Source organism: Dryobates pubescens, chromosome 5, assembly GCF_014839835.1.
Source record: "Dryobates pubescens isolate bDryPub1 chromosome 5, bDryPub1.pri, whole genome shotgun sequence".
NCBI classification, from domain to species: Eukaryota; Metazoa; Chordata; class Aves; order Piciformes; family Picidae; genus Dryobates; species Dryobates pubescens.
This window is the reverse complement of record NC_071616.1, coordinates 40,850,472-40,866,457: the sequence shown is the minus strand read 5'-3', so window position 1 is coordinate 40,866,457 and position 15,986 is coordinate 40,850,472. Positions and strand designations below refer to the sequence as shown.

The window sequence follows — 15,986 nt, the reverse complement described above, 5'->3', positions numbered from 1 at the left end:
CCAGTGTGGGTTTCTGAATAATTATGTGATACTCGACTTTAAAAATGTCTGTGTTTCATTTTGATCTTTATGCTCAATAGTTAGTTACTTTTTTGACTTACTGTTTAAAAAAACTTTTTTCAATGTTGTGTTGTGGTGTAGGCTCTGGATAGGTACTCTCTGTAGCTTAGATTTTAATTTTGGGCTAGCAGTCATTGTCTTGAATGTAGTTTTTTGGTTTATCATTAAAAGAGATGCATTCCTGGTTAGCTATTTTATTTCTGGTCTCAAAATAAGTTGACCTTTTCAATGGTGTGTTTTGTAGCATGAAACATCCCTTTTTGTGTGGATCTGGCAGTACTTGAGTAGCATTTAGAAATAAGTTTTGTTCAAATATAGCATAGATAGTTTACTAATTGATTAAATTCTGAATTGCACTTCCTAGCAGGCAGCTATGAAGCTGAATTGAATTACATGACACTAAATTTTCTTAAGGCTTACTCATAAGCACAGATAATGATATCTTGTGGTATAAAGTAATTTGGTTAAACATACTTTGACATTATTTTCTTTGGGAAATAATTTTTTTTATCTAAACCAATTTATATCCTTTTGAAATAACCTTACTACACAGAAATTGAAATGTGGTATTCATAATCCTCCTACTGTCTCAGCTGTGTTGACAGAAAGTTCCTTGGAATTCAATATTTATGTCTAAACTGTGTAGAGCTAGTGTAGTGGGATTTGTTTTCCTGACATTGTGTCAGGAAACCCTCTTATATTTTTATGAAATCCTCCACTTTTGGTTTTATCCAGTTGAGAGGCAGACTGAGTCAGAAGTTTCAGGCTGTTGTAAGTTTTTCTCAGTGGTTAAGACTCTTGAGTACAGGAGCCTCGGTTTTGTTGGTGATTTGGTTTTGTGTGTGCGTTTGGGGCTTTCTTTGTTTTGATTTTAGCCTTGACAGAGAAAACTTTTAATGGTAGAAGTACAAATTCCTGGTGTGATGGAGAAAAATGGAACTTGATAGCAAAAATATTTGCAAACATTCATGCTGAGAACATTGAGTACATCATGCTTTTGATAAGTAGTGGCTTCTACATGTATTGACTTGAATTATATTGAAGTGCGAGTATTTGTAGCTCACGTAATGAGGCATTCCAGTTTGTAATATCCTACTTCAGATTTTGAACAGTTATTTTTAGTTGGCTTTGAGAGATGCAGTTCTATTTTTGTAACTTACCTACCATGGTTTTCTATGTTGTTTTAGATGAGTAGCTAGCAGTCTTTGATTGCAAAACCTCAAATTATTTTGATGATGTTTTCCATGTTGAGATTTGTTTAGCCCATGTGAGGGATGTCAGTGGACCACTGTTTACACATTACTTTTGTATTCCTTTCTGACTATTTCTGACAGTCCTTACTGATCCATTCCCTTTACAAACAAGTTTGAAAAAGTAAGATACATGTGTAGCTATTCTTGCTAAAATTACAGGGGTTACAAAATAGAAAATTTCTGAGCAAATTTAATTTATTTGGGAAAAGCTCAGCCTTTGAAGTCTGAAATCATCATTGTCTCTGCCCTTAATTACAACTTTTTTACTTAAATTTAAGTGGGTTTTTTTGGTTTTTGGTTTTTTTTTTTGTGGTTGGTTGGTTTTTGTGTGCTGTTTGTTTGTTTAGAAAAAAATCAGCTTTGTAGTATGCCATTGCTTCTTAAAGCCCAAGTGGGATGTAACATTCTTGATCCTCATCTTTGTTGGGTTTGAGGAATGTGGTGTTTCTGGGTGGGTTTCTTGTGTGGTATTGCAGAGAGCTCCTATGCACAGTCGCTTGGGGGTTTTGTGCTTGAGTTTTCAGTTATGCAAAGCAGATTTCATCTAGAGACAAAATTTGCCTATGTGGTTCATGCCTAGAATTTTTTTCCCTTTTTTTTTTTTAAAAAAAAAATTATGTTGGAGTGTATTAATTAGTTTCCTTTTTTATGAGGGGGGAATAGGCTTCTCCCTCCCCCCCCCCCCCCTATTTATGACAGTTTCTCTGAAGCTTAGCACAGGGAAAGTTTCATTAAGTGGTATTTTCTGCCCTCTGGGAGGGGTCTGGAAAATGTTTTAAAGGCAGAACTAGAATGAGAAAACATTTAAGGATAACATGTTTCAAGTAAGAGACATGACGTTGCTGAAGGATGCTCATTCTGTCCTGATGCTTTCAGAGACCAGTCTCCCAGCTTACATAATAAAATCATGTAGAAGTATGGACACCAGGACAGATAGGGAGACAGGGGATGGGTATAGAGTGATTGTAGGGTTCAGGTTAAAAACCGAGGTGAAGAAGGTGAGAACTGGATGGATAGGAAGGAGAAAGGGAGTTTTGGCAAATAGTAGAATAGGGGAAACAACGGTTCCTTTTTACAGTCCTGAAAGCAACAGTTGTAGTTTGGTCTGCTGACACATACCTACCAAACTTCAGAGATTTTGAATTTATTTTTTTTTTAATTGTGTGTACATGTTATTAAGGGCAGAACACTCAGAACAGCATTACTTGTTGCTATTTGTAAGCAAAAGGCAATTTTTGTCTCTGTGGAAAGTGCAGCAATGACAGATCCGTGGCAAGCAGGTTACATGACTTTTTCAATGTCCTCTAACATTGCTCAGTAGCAAAGGAAATGAAACAATTGCAACAGAGAACTGTTAAGTAAGTGTGCTTTGGTTGGAATTATTTGCCCAGTGTTGTCCCTAACATCACGTTTATGTTCTCAGGTCTTGTTTCTATACCCTGGTAGACAGAACTGGACAGACAATCCTTGAACTCTGTTTACAGTTATCACAGAAATAATTCCTCTGAAAACTTCTAGCACCTCATTCTTGCTATTCTGTGAAACTCCTCTGTGACTTAACTACTCTTTGTACTGGGGAGGAATCTTGTTGTGATATTCGGTTCTCACCTTTCCTTTCTCCTGAAATGATTTTTTTCCCTTTTGTGATGGCTATCACCTCTGAACAGGTGAAGAGAATATGGCTGCTTCTTGATCTGAGTTCTAGAAGATTAAAAAAGGTTTTGTAATTCCCTATGAACTTTTTTTTTTAAATGAGGATGATTGAGAGTATAGCATTGAAAGAATGTCATAGCAGTCCATCATAAAATCTCAGTATTTGTGGATCTGTACTAGGACTTGCTACCAGACACAGTTGTGTGATGGCATCCAACTTCTTAACTGCATTTATTGTCACATCAGGAAACTTTGGCCTATTCCTTTCCAGCTAATGACTTCCCACCATGTAGTACAGGTGGTTTGCAGTACATGCACATCTACTGTATGTACAACATATATTATGTATATATTATGTACAACATATATTATGTTGTACATGCTATATGCACATTTCACTGCATGCTTTTTTCCTTAAGTCTGTCCTTTTTGTTGTTAAATATCATCCAGTTTCCTGCTGCAGTAGTTTCCTGTGTGCCACCATCAAATGTCTTAAAACAGTCTGGGCTGTTAAAATCAGCTGATGGTAGTTTCTTTCCTTCTAGAAAAGAATACGTGTTTTCAGTGGAGGAGACTGAATTGGCCTAGTGTAGTCTAGGTGATCCAAGGGCTGGAACACCTTTGTTATGTCAGGCTGAGGGAGCTGGGCTTGTTTAGCCTAGAGAACAGAATACCCTTGGAGGGGGAACCTTAGAGCTGCCTTCCAATACCTGAAGGGATCCTACAGGAAGGCTGATGAGGGACTTTTTGTATGGATGTCCAACAACAGGACAAGAGAGATGGGTTTTAAGATGAGGGAGAGTAGATTTAGACTAGATCTTAGGAAGAAATTCTTTAGTATGAGGTGAGACTCTGGAATAGGCTGCTCAAGGGAAGTTGTGGATGCCTTCTCCAAGAGGGGTGTTCAGTGCCAGGCCTTGAGCACTGTAGTGTAGTGCTTGAGTGTAGTTGAGAGGCATCTCTGCCTGTGATGGAGTAGATGATCTCTATGGTCTTTTCCAACCTAAGTCATTCCAAGATTCTCTGAGTTTATGTTAGTACCATATTTCCAAATGTTCTGAGAAGTTTATTGTACGGCCTTTGCATGTGCTGTTAACAAGTGGGCTGTTAAACTTTTTCTGATAGAGAAGTATATGAAGAAAAATGGAGAAAAGGAGAGAAATGAAAGCAGACTTGGGAGGAATTTTTATCTAAGTTGGTCTGGAACTGTGTGTGGACACTACTTGAAAGCTTTCAAGTGCACATTGTATGCCAATATTTGTTAAGCTGTGAAAAGCCTTTTTGTTTTTTTAATTTCCCTTATGGCATTTTTTCTGTAAAAGTTTCTCTTATGAAAAAGCACCTAGTCCTTTCTACTGTTATTACACAAAGTATGTCTCGGATTAAATGCATTTTCCAGACTGAATTCTGCCTTGAATCAACATGCTTTCTGTGTTTGATTGTTTCCTTATCAGTTTTGCCAAATTCAGAGCAGCTAGGCACAGAATGCAATGTTCACATGCAACTTTGCCTCAGATGTTTCTGCTTTGCCAAATTAGACCTTTCCAGCTGAGCTGTGTGCTCATTCATTTCCTTTGCAAAAATTGCAAGTGGGAACTACAAGTTGATGCTTATCTGGATGAGGAACTTTAGCAATGTAATACAAAAGTGTAGCGTGGAGCATCATTGTTTCTTTGTGCACACCAGTTTCTTTAAGAGCAGCAGCCTTGCAGGCCATATAATAAATTAATTATGGCTGTAGTTTAACTTGATGAGTTTGGAAATAGGAAGCAGCAGATAGAAAAGGCAGAAAGGCCAAGAAAGGGCAGTTAGCACTCCTAGAGGATAAGGATCTTGCTGGATGAAGCTTTCCTAAATCTTGGACAGGAGGAACTTTGTATGTGTGCAGCAACCCAAAAGCTGCAACTGTCATGAAGTTGATGAGCTGATATAGGGCCCAAACTACAGTGCTCCTTGGCTTTTCATTGTTCTCATCACATTTTCAAGGTGTAAATAAGCTTGACAGAAATGTGTGTGGGTTTTGTTTGTTTGGGTTTTTATTATTATTGATTTATCTATTATTATTACTAAATAAAAAAATAGTAAGTCATAATTTAACAGTTGCATGTTACATTAGGAAGCCTGCCCGATACCAAAACCTGTAGCAATTCCATGAAGTTACAGTTAATGACCTTATTGTTTATTTTTACTGTGACATTTATGAGTATTAAAAATTTAGCCATTTGATTTAGAGTTCTTGTCTTTGTCAGCCCTTTAAGACATGGCAAGTGTCTAAATTTAGTTTTAGTTTTTATTTTCCCCAGCATATCAAGAATAGCAAATAACCTGAGTACGTTTCAGCAGAGGGAGAGGCAGAGCCTCATCTTGAAATAAACTCTGCAGGCTTTTTGCCTTGCCTTAGGAAGAATTATTTTGTTAATACGTTTGTAAAAGTAGGAATAAGATGGTCTGTTAAAAAAAGTAGGAGTAAGATTCTTCTGTCTGTTTGTTTTTGATATGGAAGCAATTATTTGAACTATTTCTCTGTGGTTAGGATTTGTTTTCAGATCTTTTAAACCGTATAGCAAGTTAACTGACCACTGTTAACTGACATGCCACTGTTAAAAGTTATTAATTCTGAAAATGCTTAACTATTTTTGTTCTTTGCCCAACAGTCAATAGTTTTATTGTTCAAAGTCTGGTTTTTTCCCCTAACTGAGGTTGCCAGCTGTTGTTAAATTAAATCTGCAAACCAGTTCTTTAAAACTTAACGCCTTGTAACTTTGTTTGCAAACAACATTGGTTGCTTTCAAAGAAGATTGTGAATTGCACTCTTCCCGTTTTGCTGTATACCAACATCATTGTAAGAGGCTCTTTGCTTTAAATCAGTCTGAAAACTTGTTTGGATAGCAACACGAACAATCCACTGGCACCTAGATGAATTCTCATGTGTCTTGCTCTTACTTTAGACTGTAACTAATACAGGCTTGACATCTATTTTTCTATTCATAAACTTGTTTGCTCTCATTATAATTTCAACACTATAAATTTTATGTTGTAACTATTACTGAAATAGTGTCAGGAACTGTATAGCCCATGTGTGTTGATCTCAGTTTTAATACATGTGAGAAATGGGAGATCAACTTACATTTTTTAATTCAGCTGTTCTTGTGTAAATTCAGTGGTTGATTTAGCAAAGTACTGCCTACTTCAGACTGGAATGTGCAGTGAATTATTTTTTCTCACAGGGAGTATAGGAAATATCAAAAGCTGCACTTTCAAGTTTCATCTGTTCAAATTTAACACTCTTTAAAATGCATATTTGGAGCCATATGCCTTCTTGAGCCTCTGTAGTTTAAAACTCAGTGTAACAAGCTGGAACTCTAAAAATGGCATGAAAGGAGGAGAAAGAGATAATGTTGGGGACCATCATCTGCATTATTCATATGTTGTGTAGTTTCTGAAGAGCTAGCCATGAATTAGAGATTACAAATACTTTATTAAGCCTATAAAATGAATGCTGTTCATGGTGCGTGGTTTTATGAAACATTTTAATGGTCCCAAAATTATTGACTTTGTCCTCTGTGACCCTAGGCCTGACTACAAATGCAGCAGGCAAAAAAATTTTCTTTGCATTAGAAGCAGTAGGGAAGTGTGTGGGAAGTAGGGAAATAGCTGTATTTCCTCTGATAAATAAAGCACGATGGTAGTTTTGGTTGGATGGAGGTGAGAGGAAAAAAGGGGAATCCCTCTTGGTCAGAGAGGACTTGCTTAGACTAACAAGCCCTTCCACAGGGGGATTTGATAAGTAGAATGGGGAAATAAGATGTTGGGTATTTAACACCTTAAAGCTTTGTTGTTAATTTGCAGGATTTTTTTTGGTGAAGATTGTATAGATAGTTATTTGCAGGAAGATTTGCTATTTGCTGTCATTGAAGGGTTTTCCCACTTCACTCCAAATGAAAGAGAAATCATGAGAGAGACTTTTTTAATAAATACTGGACAGGAGTGGGGCATGATACATAGTATCATAGTATCAGTCAGGGTTGGAAGGGACCACGAGGATCAGCTAGTTCCAACCACCCTGCCATGGGCAGGGACACCCCACACTAGATCAGGCTGGCCAGAGCCTCATCCAGCCTGCTCTTAAACACCTCCAGGGACGGGGCCCCAACCACCTCCCTGGACAACCCATTCCAGGGCTTCACCACTCTCATGGTGAAGAACTTCCTCCTCACCTCCAGCCTGAATCTCCCCACCTCCAGCTTCATTCCGTTCCCCCTAGTCCTATCATGACCTGAGATCCTGAGAAGTCCCTCCCCAGCCTTCTTGTAGACCCCCTTCAGATACTGGAAGGCCACAATTTGGTCACCTTGGAGCCTTCTCTTCTCCAGACTGAACAGCCCCAACTCTTTCAGTCTGTCCTCACAGGAGAGGTTCTCCAGCCCTCTGATCATCCTCGTGGCCCTTCTCTGGACATGTTCCAGCACCTCCATATCCCTCTTGTAATAGGGGCTCCAGAACTGGGCACAGTACTCCAGGTGGGGTCTCCCCAGAGCTGAGTAGAGGGGGAGAATCACCTCCCTTGACCTTCTGGCCACACTTCTCTTGATGCAGCCCAGGGTCTGATTGGCTTTCTGGGCTGCAAGTGCACATTGAGAGCTCATGTTGAGCTTCTCATCCACTAGCACCCCCAAGTCTCTCTCCACAGGGCTGCTTTCCAGCCAGTCACTGCCCAGCATACACTGCCCACATAATGGGAAATAACAGATAACATTATTTTAACTTTGCCTTGTGAAATCCAACTTGCATCTTTATGGAATAGCTCTGCAACAATCATCTCTTATCCTATTTCACTTGTAGATCACTTTGAAAAGGACTTCAAGGTGTTTTGTGTTTGGTTTTTTTTTAATTTCTTTCTTTTTTATTTGATTGTTTTTTGTTTATTGTTCCCTGAATTCCTTAGAGAAATTTTTACTTCTCAAATTGGAGATTAAATTGATTTTTTTTTGGGGGGGGGGAAGGTAGACCAGAGACCTTTCTGGGTTTTGTTGTTGTTGGTTGGTTGGATGTTGTGGTTTTTTCAAATGTATGATATCTCAGTCCCTTAGAACTTCTTCTAAACTCAGGACAATTATTAGAAAAAATTATTCTGACTTTGCAGATGTGTATTTGATATTCCATACTATGTTTAAGTATTCTACACAGACAATAATATCTGTTAGTATTATAATTGTCATAAAAATTCCATTAAAACCTAGTTTATTATTCCATTAAACAGATTGCTTTGCCCTCCTACCACCAAAATTTGTTTATATTGGGTTATCTTTCACTAATATTATGTCTTAATCAGAGAGGTGCACAGTTTTTTTTCCTGTCTGCTGTGTCTGAAATACACAGTGTGAGTATTACTGTGTTTATTCTAAGGTGGTGGGGATGTATACTGAACGCCTTAAGGGGGGAATATTTGGTTTTGCTTTTTTCTTTATGTTACTGTAGGTATCTCTAAAATGATCTTTCATTCAACATTTAACAAAGATTTATTTCTTTTTCACTTGTTTAGTTTGTCATGGCCCATTCAGCTGCTGTTCACCTGAATGGGATGTGTCTAGCAATAGGACAAGAGGGATGGGTTTTAAGCTGAGGAATAGTTAAGTTTAGACTGGATCTTAGGAAGTTCTTCAGTACAAGCGTGGTGAGACTCTGGAATGGGTTTCCCAGGGAGGTTGTGGATGCCTCCTCCCTGGGGTTGTTGAAGACCAGGCTGAATGAGACTGATCAACTGAGTCTAGTTGAGAGTAGATGATCTCTTAAGTTCTTTTCCAACCCAAGCCATACTATGATAAAGAGAAAATGGGCAATGAACTATGAGAAGGGCAACAAGGCTGGGGAGAGGCCTTGAGCACAAGCCCTATGAGGAGAGGCTGAGGGAGCTGGGATTGTTTAGCCTGGAGAAGAGAAGGATCAGAGGTGACCTCATTGCCCTCTACAACTACCTGAAAGGTGGTTGTAGACAGGAGGGGGTTGGTCTCTTCTCCCAGGCAACCAGCACCAGAACAAGGGGACACAGTCTCAAGCTGTGCCAGGGGAGGTTTAGACTCGAGGTGAGGAAAAAGTTCTTCACTGAGCGAGTCATTCGTCGTTGGAATGGGCTGCCCAGGGAGGTGGTGGAGTCACTGTCCCCGGAGGTGTTCAAGGGGAGATTGGACGTGGCACTTGGTGCCATGGTCTAGTTGTGAGGTCTGTTGGAACAGGTTGGACTTGATGATCCTTGGGGTCTCTTCCAACCTTAGTTACTGTGATACTGTGATGTTTGAATGCTGGTGACTTCAAAGCAGGGGACTGTCACATTGAGAAGGAAAGAAGAAAAAAACTGTTTCCAGTATGCAGATACATACTGGTGTCACCATACTGGTGTCACCGTCAGTATCTTACGCAGGATATCTGAAAGTTCTGGCAAGAGTTGACACTTGAAAAGAACGCATTCAGGTATTGCTGCTTTAGTCATAAAAGTTTTCCTTGCTGGAGAGCAATTTCTGTGTAATGTTTTGAAGAATCCTCTGCTAAATGTTCCTTCCTTCTAAATTATAAGGACCCAACCTTTTACAGAAATCTCAACCTTGAAACTTAAGCTAGATCTCTTTGTTTGTCTTCCGCTACGGTGGTCAGGCATGGGTACTCTGTTACTGATTTCAAGAGGTACAAAGAGACATTCCACATAAAAAGTCTTAATTGTATTAGGTTATTTGAAAGGATTTGTTTAATGGATTTTTGTTTTTCTTAAATCAAATGGAGGAGTTCCACAGGTCATGTGGGGTGACAGCTGGAGAAATGTTCTTTAGGCTGCAGTTTCCATTTCTGTAGAATTCAACTTCAGTTCTTTTATTCTCAGTGGGCAAGTCAATCATTAATAGGTATTTTGCCAACTTGAAATTCTAGGTAGTCTAATGACTCACTAAGTGCCTTTGGTACAAAAGTGTAGGGTTTTAATCTCTCTCTTTTTTTTCCTCTTTTAATAGCTAATTGAAGTGTAATCTTATTACAAATTATAAAATTCTAGAAACCTTGTGTCAAATTGAAATGTGGCTGTTGTGTTGGTTTGGGGGTTTTTTATATATATGTAGATGTTTACTGAAGAGCTTTCATAGAAAAATGTACCTGCTTTTTGCTGACTCCTTGCTCTATATAAACTTAAGGATAAAAGACTAGATTTTAATATTCATTTTCCATATTCAGTTGAAAGTGTACAGCTAACTGATCTCTTTATACATTGGTCTCTGAATATTTTCATCAACATTCTGAGATAAAACATGGTATCTGATACAGTATAATCCTTGTAATCATCCAAAGATGATTTATCAGTTGAACTGAATAAAACTCCCTCATGGGGGGAAAAAGAAGGAAAAACTAATATAAGGAAGAAACCTCCCTAGTGAGCTCATCCTCTTACTAAATTTGGGTGCTAACCTCCTCTGTGTGTGTGTGCATGCATGTTACAAAGTTAACAGAGTGCCTGAAACTTTAACATTGCTATGCATTTTGCATCGTGATGTTTCTACCATAGTTGCAATATAAAGATGGTTTTGTATCTCTAATGAGATGTATACAGAAGGCACTCAGGGTTTGTTTTGGTTTGTGGTACAACACTTCATCCTGTTCCTAATGTGATATGAAAATGACCAAATCTAATAGAAGTTGAGTGTTTTGTGTATGATGTATGCATTTATTTCCACTCAGTTTGCCATAGAGAAATTGTCATGTCTGCTAGATGTGTGACCTGTTTTCTTTCACAAATGATTGCAGTGTGAGTTAGTTGAATTATGACTTGAATATTACTTAAAATACTCTTGTTTTGTTGTAGCCGAAAAAGAAAACTAAGACATTCAATCCTCCAATCCGTAGAAACTGGGAAAGTAATTACTTTGGGATGCCCCTGCAGGATCTGGTTACACCTGAGAAACCAATACCTCTGTTTGTTGAAAAATGTGTGCAATTCATTGAAGACACAGGTAAGATAGGAGAACTATTGAAGGAACTTTGCATAATGAGTAAAAAGCCTCTCATTTTCTATTTCAGCACTTGGGGAATTTTATCCTAAAAAATAAATGATGGTGGGAAAAGCACATTTTAAAAGAAAACATTCTCTAAATTGTGTGCTTCGTGTGTGATGTTATTTTGTCTTTATTTACCCAACTGTTTAACTTCTTTCTGACAAACATTCAAAGTTTAACATTTGTTTCCTGTGATTGAAAAAATTTACATCACTTTCTAATGCCAAATGACTTCTCACCAAACAGCATTCCAGTCTCTTTTACCTTGCATATTAAAAAGCTTTGAAATCTCCTTTTTTCCAGTTGCAGAAAACAGATGTTTGATTTTGCTTAATTAGTCAACCTACTCTATTTTGTTGGTAGGCTTAGGATTCTGTTTTAACCTGCTACAGAGACAGAAACATTTTGTTGCTAAATAATGTGTAATACTACATGGAAAAAAATGGTTTTGATTTTCAGATTTCCAGTTTTAACATAAAATAGTCACATACATGTGTTTGTACTGCAGTGAAATCTCACAGTTTGGTTTTCACTCTCTTCTCCTTGGCTTGCTGGTTGTGTGTTTGTCCCTGCTTTCAGCCTATTGACTGCATGACCGTGAAGTGATTAGGATGATCCTGCTCATCCAGCAGAAGACTACATTTAGGAGTGGGAAGTTCTTTAGAGGTTTAGGAGTGATGTGTGATTGAGTTTTGTTGGGTTTTGGTTGATTGTTTTGGTTTGGTATTTTGTTTTTAAAGATGCCATAGACCAGTTTTTGGTTGGTGTTAAGTCTTCCGTGCTCTGAAGTTGCGTAAATACTATGTTGCTGTGTTTGAAGCAAATGAGGGTGAAACTGACTGCAGCTGAAACCTGAGCAAGACTCTCTTTTGATGGGTATCTGCAGTTAAGTATTGTTTAGCATAAAGTAAAGTGGCACCTTTTTTCCCAATGTTTTCTTATTTTTGTAATACAGTTTTAGCTGTAAGATGGCAGTAACAGCTACAGCAAGAGCAAACCTGAAAGATTTTCTTTTTTTAATTAAATTCAGTTTTATTGCCATCTGTGAGAGTAGTGTTTCTAGAAGAACCACTACTGGTGGTAAACCTAGTAGCTGTTTTTGAAGACTTACATCCTGCATTACTGCAATCAAAAAAGTGAGGTGAAACCTTAGGCACTGATCTTTTGGGAGTCAGAGGTGTTAGTGTAAATCTGTCTTTAACCTTTGCCTCCTATGTTTCCTTACCCAAAGGTAAGAACTGTATTTTCTTCCTTCATGCTTTTGCTTTTTCCATTTCAGCCTGAAAAAAAGGGGAAGAAGGGCAAGGTGTAATAGTGGTATCAACAGCTAGCTATGTATAGCTATATAAAACATTTGCCACCACAGAAGAGCAAATGACTTTTTTTATTTAGAGTTGGTAGAGTGTAGAATATCTTAAATCTGTGCATGTTTATCTTTGCAAGAATACTTTCAAACAGCAGATTTATAAATTCAGTTCTAGATAAAATTGTGTTTGCCTAAAGGTAACATTGTCTGATATCTGTTGACTTAGTGGTAAACTTACAAAAGGAAGTCTAGTGTTTCTCCCAAAGGATTTTCACCAGCTTGTGGGTTGACAGAGCTATAATAGTATGGGAACATGATTTGTTCTCTCTTTTTCCTCATAATTGTCAATTAATGCAAGCCCCTAGAAGATTCAACGCTTCTATTATTCTCTAATGACTTGTCTAAACAATAAGATGTTTAGTTAAGCTGCCAAGGTATTAAAAATGTGAGAGGCTCCTCAAAAGTGATGACTCGGGAAGTACTGCTTTGCCTTCAGCTGACTGAGTATATATGTTACTTTGTCCTGGGATGATGCTGTGCACTTACTGAAAGGTGGAGAATTTTCATTCTGGCCATACATGTAAGCTAGACAAATATGTCTGTCTGCTTTGTGGCTGTAAAGACAGTGGTTGTCATGCTCTTTCTGTTAAGTACTTAGTGAAGACAGAGCAAAACCTCTACTTTTGGTCTGTATTACAATTTTCTTTCTCCTTTGATGGATTCTGTGACAGTAGCTTTTGTTCTTCTTTTCAACTTCCATATTAACCTGTGGAAATCTTGGTTTTTATTCTGTAGTTGTTTTGAGCATTGTTCCAATAGAATGTATGTGTTGCCGTTGAAGGAGGATGTTGACTTGCATGGCCTTTGAATGCTAAGATGGACTCACATCACTGACTTTGGGATTGTGTGAGAGAAAATTACACAATTTTTAGAGAGGATTGGTCTGCGGAAGGCGAGTCAGGATCTGTTGGCTTCAGGCTGGAGTCAGAATGGTAACATTCCCATTTGACAGAGCTGTTGTATCAGCTACTTAGCCCTTGGGGAATCATCCAGTACCTTAGGTGTATCTTAGCAGCTGTCAGTCTGCTATCTGAACTGAATACCAGTGTTTGTTATCATCATATTTTTTAATCAAGAAACGTAGTCTTCTCCAACTCTTCTTGAATGAGGCTAATCAGTATCTTTCTCTTACAGAGGACATATTGTTTAGCTTTTCCTTTTAAGGTACTTTTGAGGAGTTCAGCCCCTTCCTTCCCTTTTGTATTACCACATGGAATTTACATTATGACAGAATTGCAGGTTTTTTGTGAAGATATGATTAATCTCAAATTCCAGGGCTCATCTTAATTTTTAATGTTCCCTATCTCTGCCTCATGAAATTATACAAGACAGTGCTTTGTGCCCACTCATCTAAATGGTGACTGAGGCTAGAAAGTACGCAGTGTGAAAAACCAGTTTTCTCTGCTCTGTTTTGGATGCTTAGATGAGAAGATAATATCATAAAGTGTCTTTGAAGATTCTTGCTCCACCATAAACCTTCAAGAATTGAGAGCATGCAGATTTTTGTTTTACCATACTGTTCTGGAATATCTTCACCAAAAAACCCCAAACCAACAAGGAAAAAGTGTGCATCAGTAGAACAGGCACAATTTGGAAAATGTGCAGTAAAACCAGGAGCTGGAAAGTTGTAGCCTCTTATAAATCAACAGAGTTTTGTTTTGAAGGAGGCATATACCCTGTGTCAATGGATTGGTAAATCCACAGCTCTCTTAATGCCTCACACGGTCTCTGTGGAGAGCTATAGGTGAAATTAAAAGTTGTCTACTCTGCATGTGTACAATAGTTACTGCTTTTAATATTTGTACCCTTTTGTAATGCTGTTACATGTACAATCCCAGAGCTAATTCGACTAAAAGAATATTGCTTTCTGTCTGTTCCCTCTCATCCATGTTATACCCAGGTCTTTTACACCGAATCTGCCATGAGGCAAGATTTTGACATTAAAAGTAAAGATAATGCAAAGTTTGTCTCTGGAGAATGAGAACTGGGTAGAAATAGGCAAAGAGAATGACTCATCAGTGCCTTTTGAGGTAAAAAGGCTGGTAAAACATTGAAATACATTCATAGTGGCTGCAAAATCCAGAAATTCAGGCTGGATTGTCTTCCTTCATATTCAGAGGGCCTGGGAGAGCTTGAGGCTTTTAGGAGTCTGTTCTCTTGGCCAGAAAGAACAGAATGGGACAGAAGAGCCACCTACCTTGATCTGGTGTGTGGGACCTGGCATTTTGAGGGTAGTTTCATAAGGAACAGTTACCACACAGTAAGATCCTCTCCTGCTCTGTATGCTTCTGCCACTTTCTATTTTGGGTGCTTGTCAGGCATTTTTGAATCAGTGGAGTTCACTGTCTTGGGAAGCAAAAATAGACAAGGTCCCGCTGTTTAGTGTTGCAGCTGGTAAATTAAGAGTCAAATACACACCAAACCAAGTGCAAGGCAGGGAGCAGGACTATACAGTTAGCAGCAAGGGAAGGACAAAAACCAACTGATGAGGCAGGGAGTTAGACTGTTGTTTTGTTGGAGGTTTTTTGTGATCCTCCCCCCTCCCCCCTTTTTGGTCATCATAATCAGTTACATAGGCAGTGTTTCATGGGCTGAGTCAATGAAGCTGTATGTTTATCAAAGAAATGCATAGAGCATGATTCTGTTGCTCTTGATTCTGGATGAATATAGTAACAGAGTTAAATAGCTCTACAGTACGTCTTGTACCCTCATCAAGTCTGTGAGTGATACTTGGGTGCATGGTGTGGTTAATATATTCAAGGACAGGGCTTCAGTTAAATGTGGACAAGCTGGAGGGATGGGACAACAGGAACCTGATGAAATTCAGCTAGAATGAATGCCAAATCCTGCAATTACAATTGCAAGGATTAAAGTCCTTCAGTGGTACATGCTGAGGGCTTGTCTGGCTGGATAGCAGTACAGCTAAAAAGGGTCTAGGATTTACGGCGGAGAACAGGCTAAGCTTAAGTCACAGTGCATCCTGCCACCTTTATTGGGCTACCTCAACAGGAGCTCAGGCACTACAGCAACAGAGGTCATTACTTGTTTTTCCTCTACTCCTTAGACCTCTTCAAAATACTACAAGAAGGAAGTTGACAAACTCGATTGAGTCTAGCAAAAGAACTCTGGGGGTGGAAGTCCTGACCTGTCTGTTCAGCTTGGAGAGGGGAAGGCTGAGGCACCCAAAAGCACCTTTGCATACCTATGAGGAGGTTACTGAGAAGGCACAGCCAAGCTGAAGTACTGAAGTATGTGACAGGAGGATTAGAGAGAATGATCATTGAAATGTGGGGTTCCAACTACAAAGAAAGCAAACCCTCTTACTCTGAGGATTATTCTAACACTGGTTCAGGTTGCCCAAAGGCTCTCTGTCCTTGGAAATATTGAAGATCAAATTTAGATAAGCAACCCAACCTGAATTCAGTGTTTACCTTTGTTGGAACGGGAGATGAAAGTATCTGACCTCTCCAGGCTCCCTTCTGTGATCACTCAAAAAGTGCTATAGAACAGGTTTCAGTAGTTAGGAAGCAGCACACCAGTTTGTTTTGCAACTTTGTAATTAGTCAACAGGGATGAAGCCCTGTCCAAAATTGAGAAGAAGGGGAAACAGGCATCAGTTGTTTC

At 38.7% G+C, this 15,986-nt stretch overlaps 1 protein-coding gene across 1 annotated transcript in view; it reads left to right on the top strand.

The window, feature by feature from the left end:
* Positions 1–15,986, top strand: part of ARHGAP5 (Rho GTPase activating protein 5) — a 47,112-nt gene that overhangs the window by 16,222 nt on the left and 14,904 nt on the right. The window contains exon 4 of the mRNA XM_054162089.1: positions 10,807–10,954. Coding sequence (XP_054018064.1) covers positions 10,807–10,954 — 148 coding nt within the window. The remainder of the gene's footprint in view (positions 1–10,806; positions 10,955–15,986) is intronic.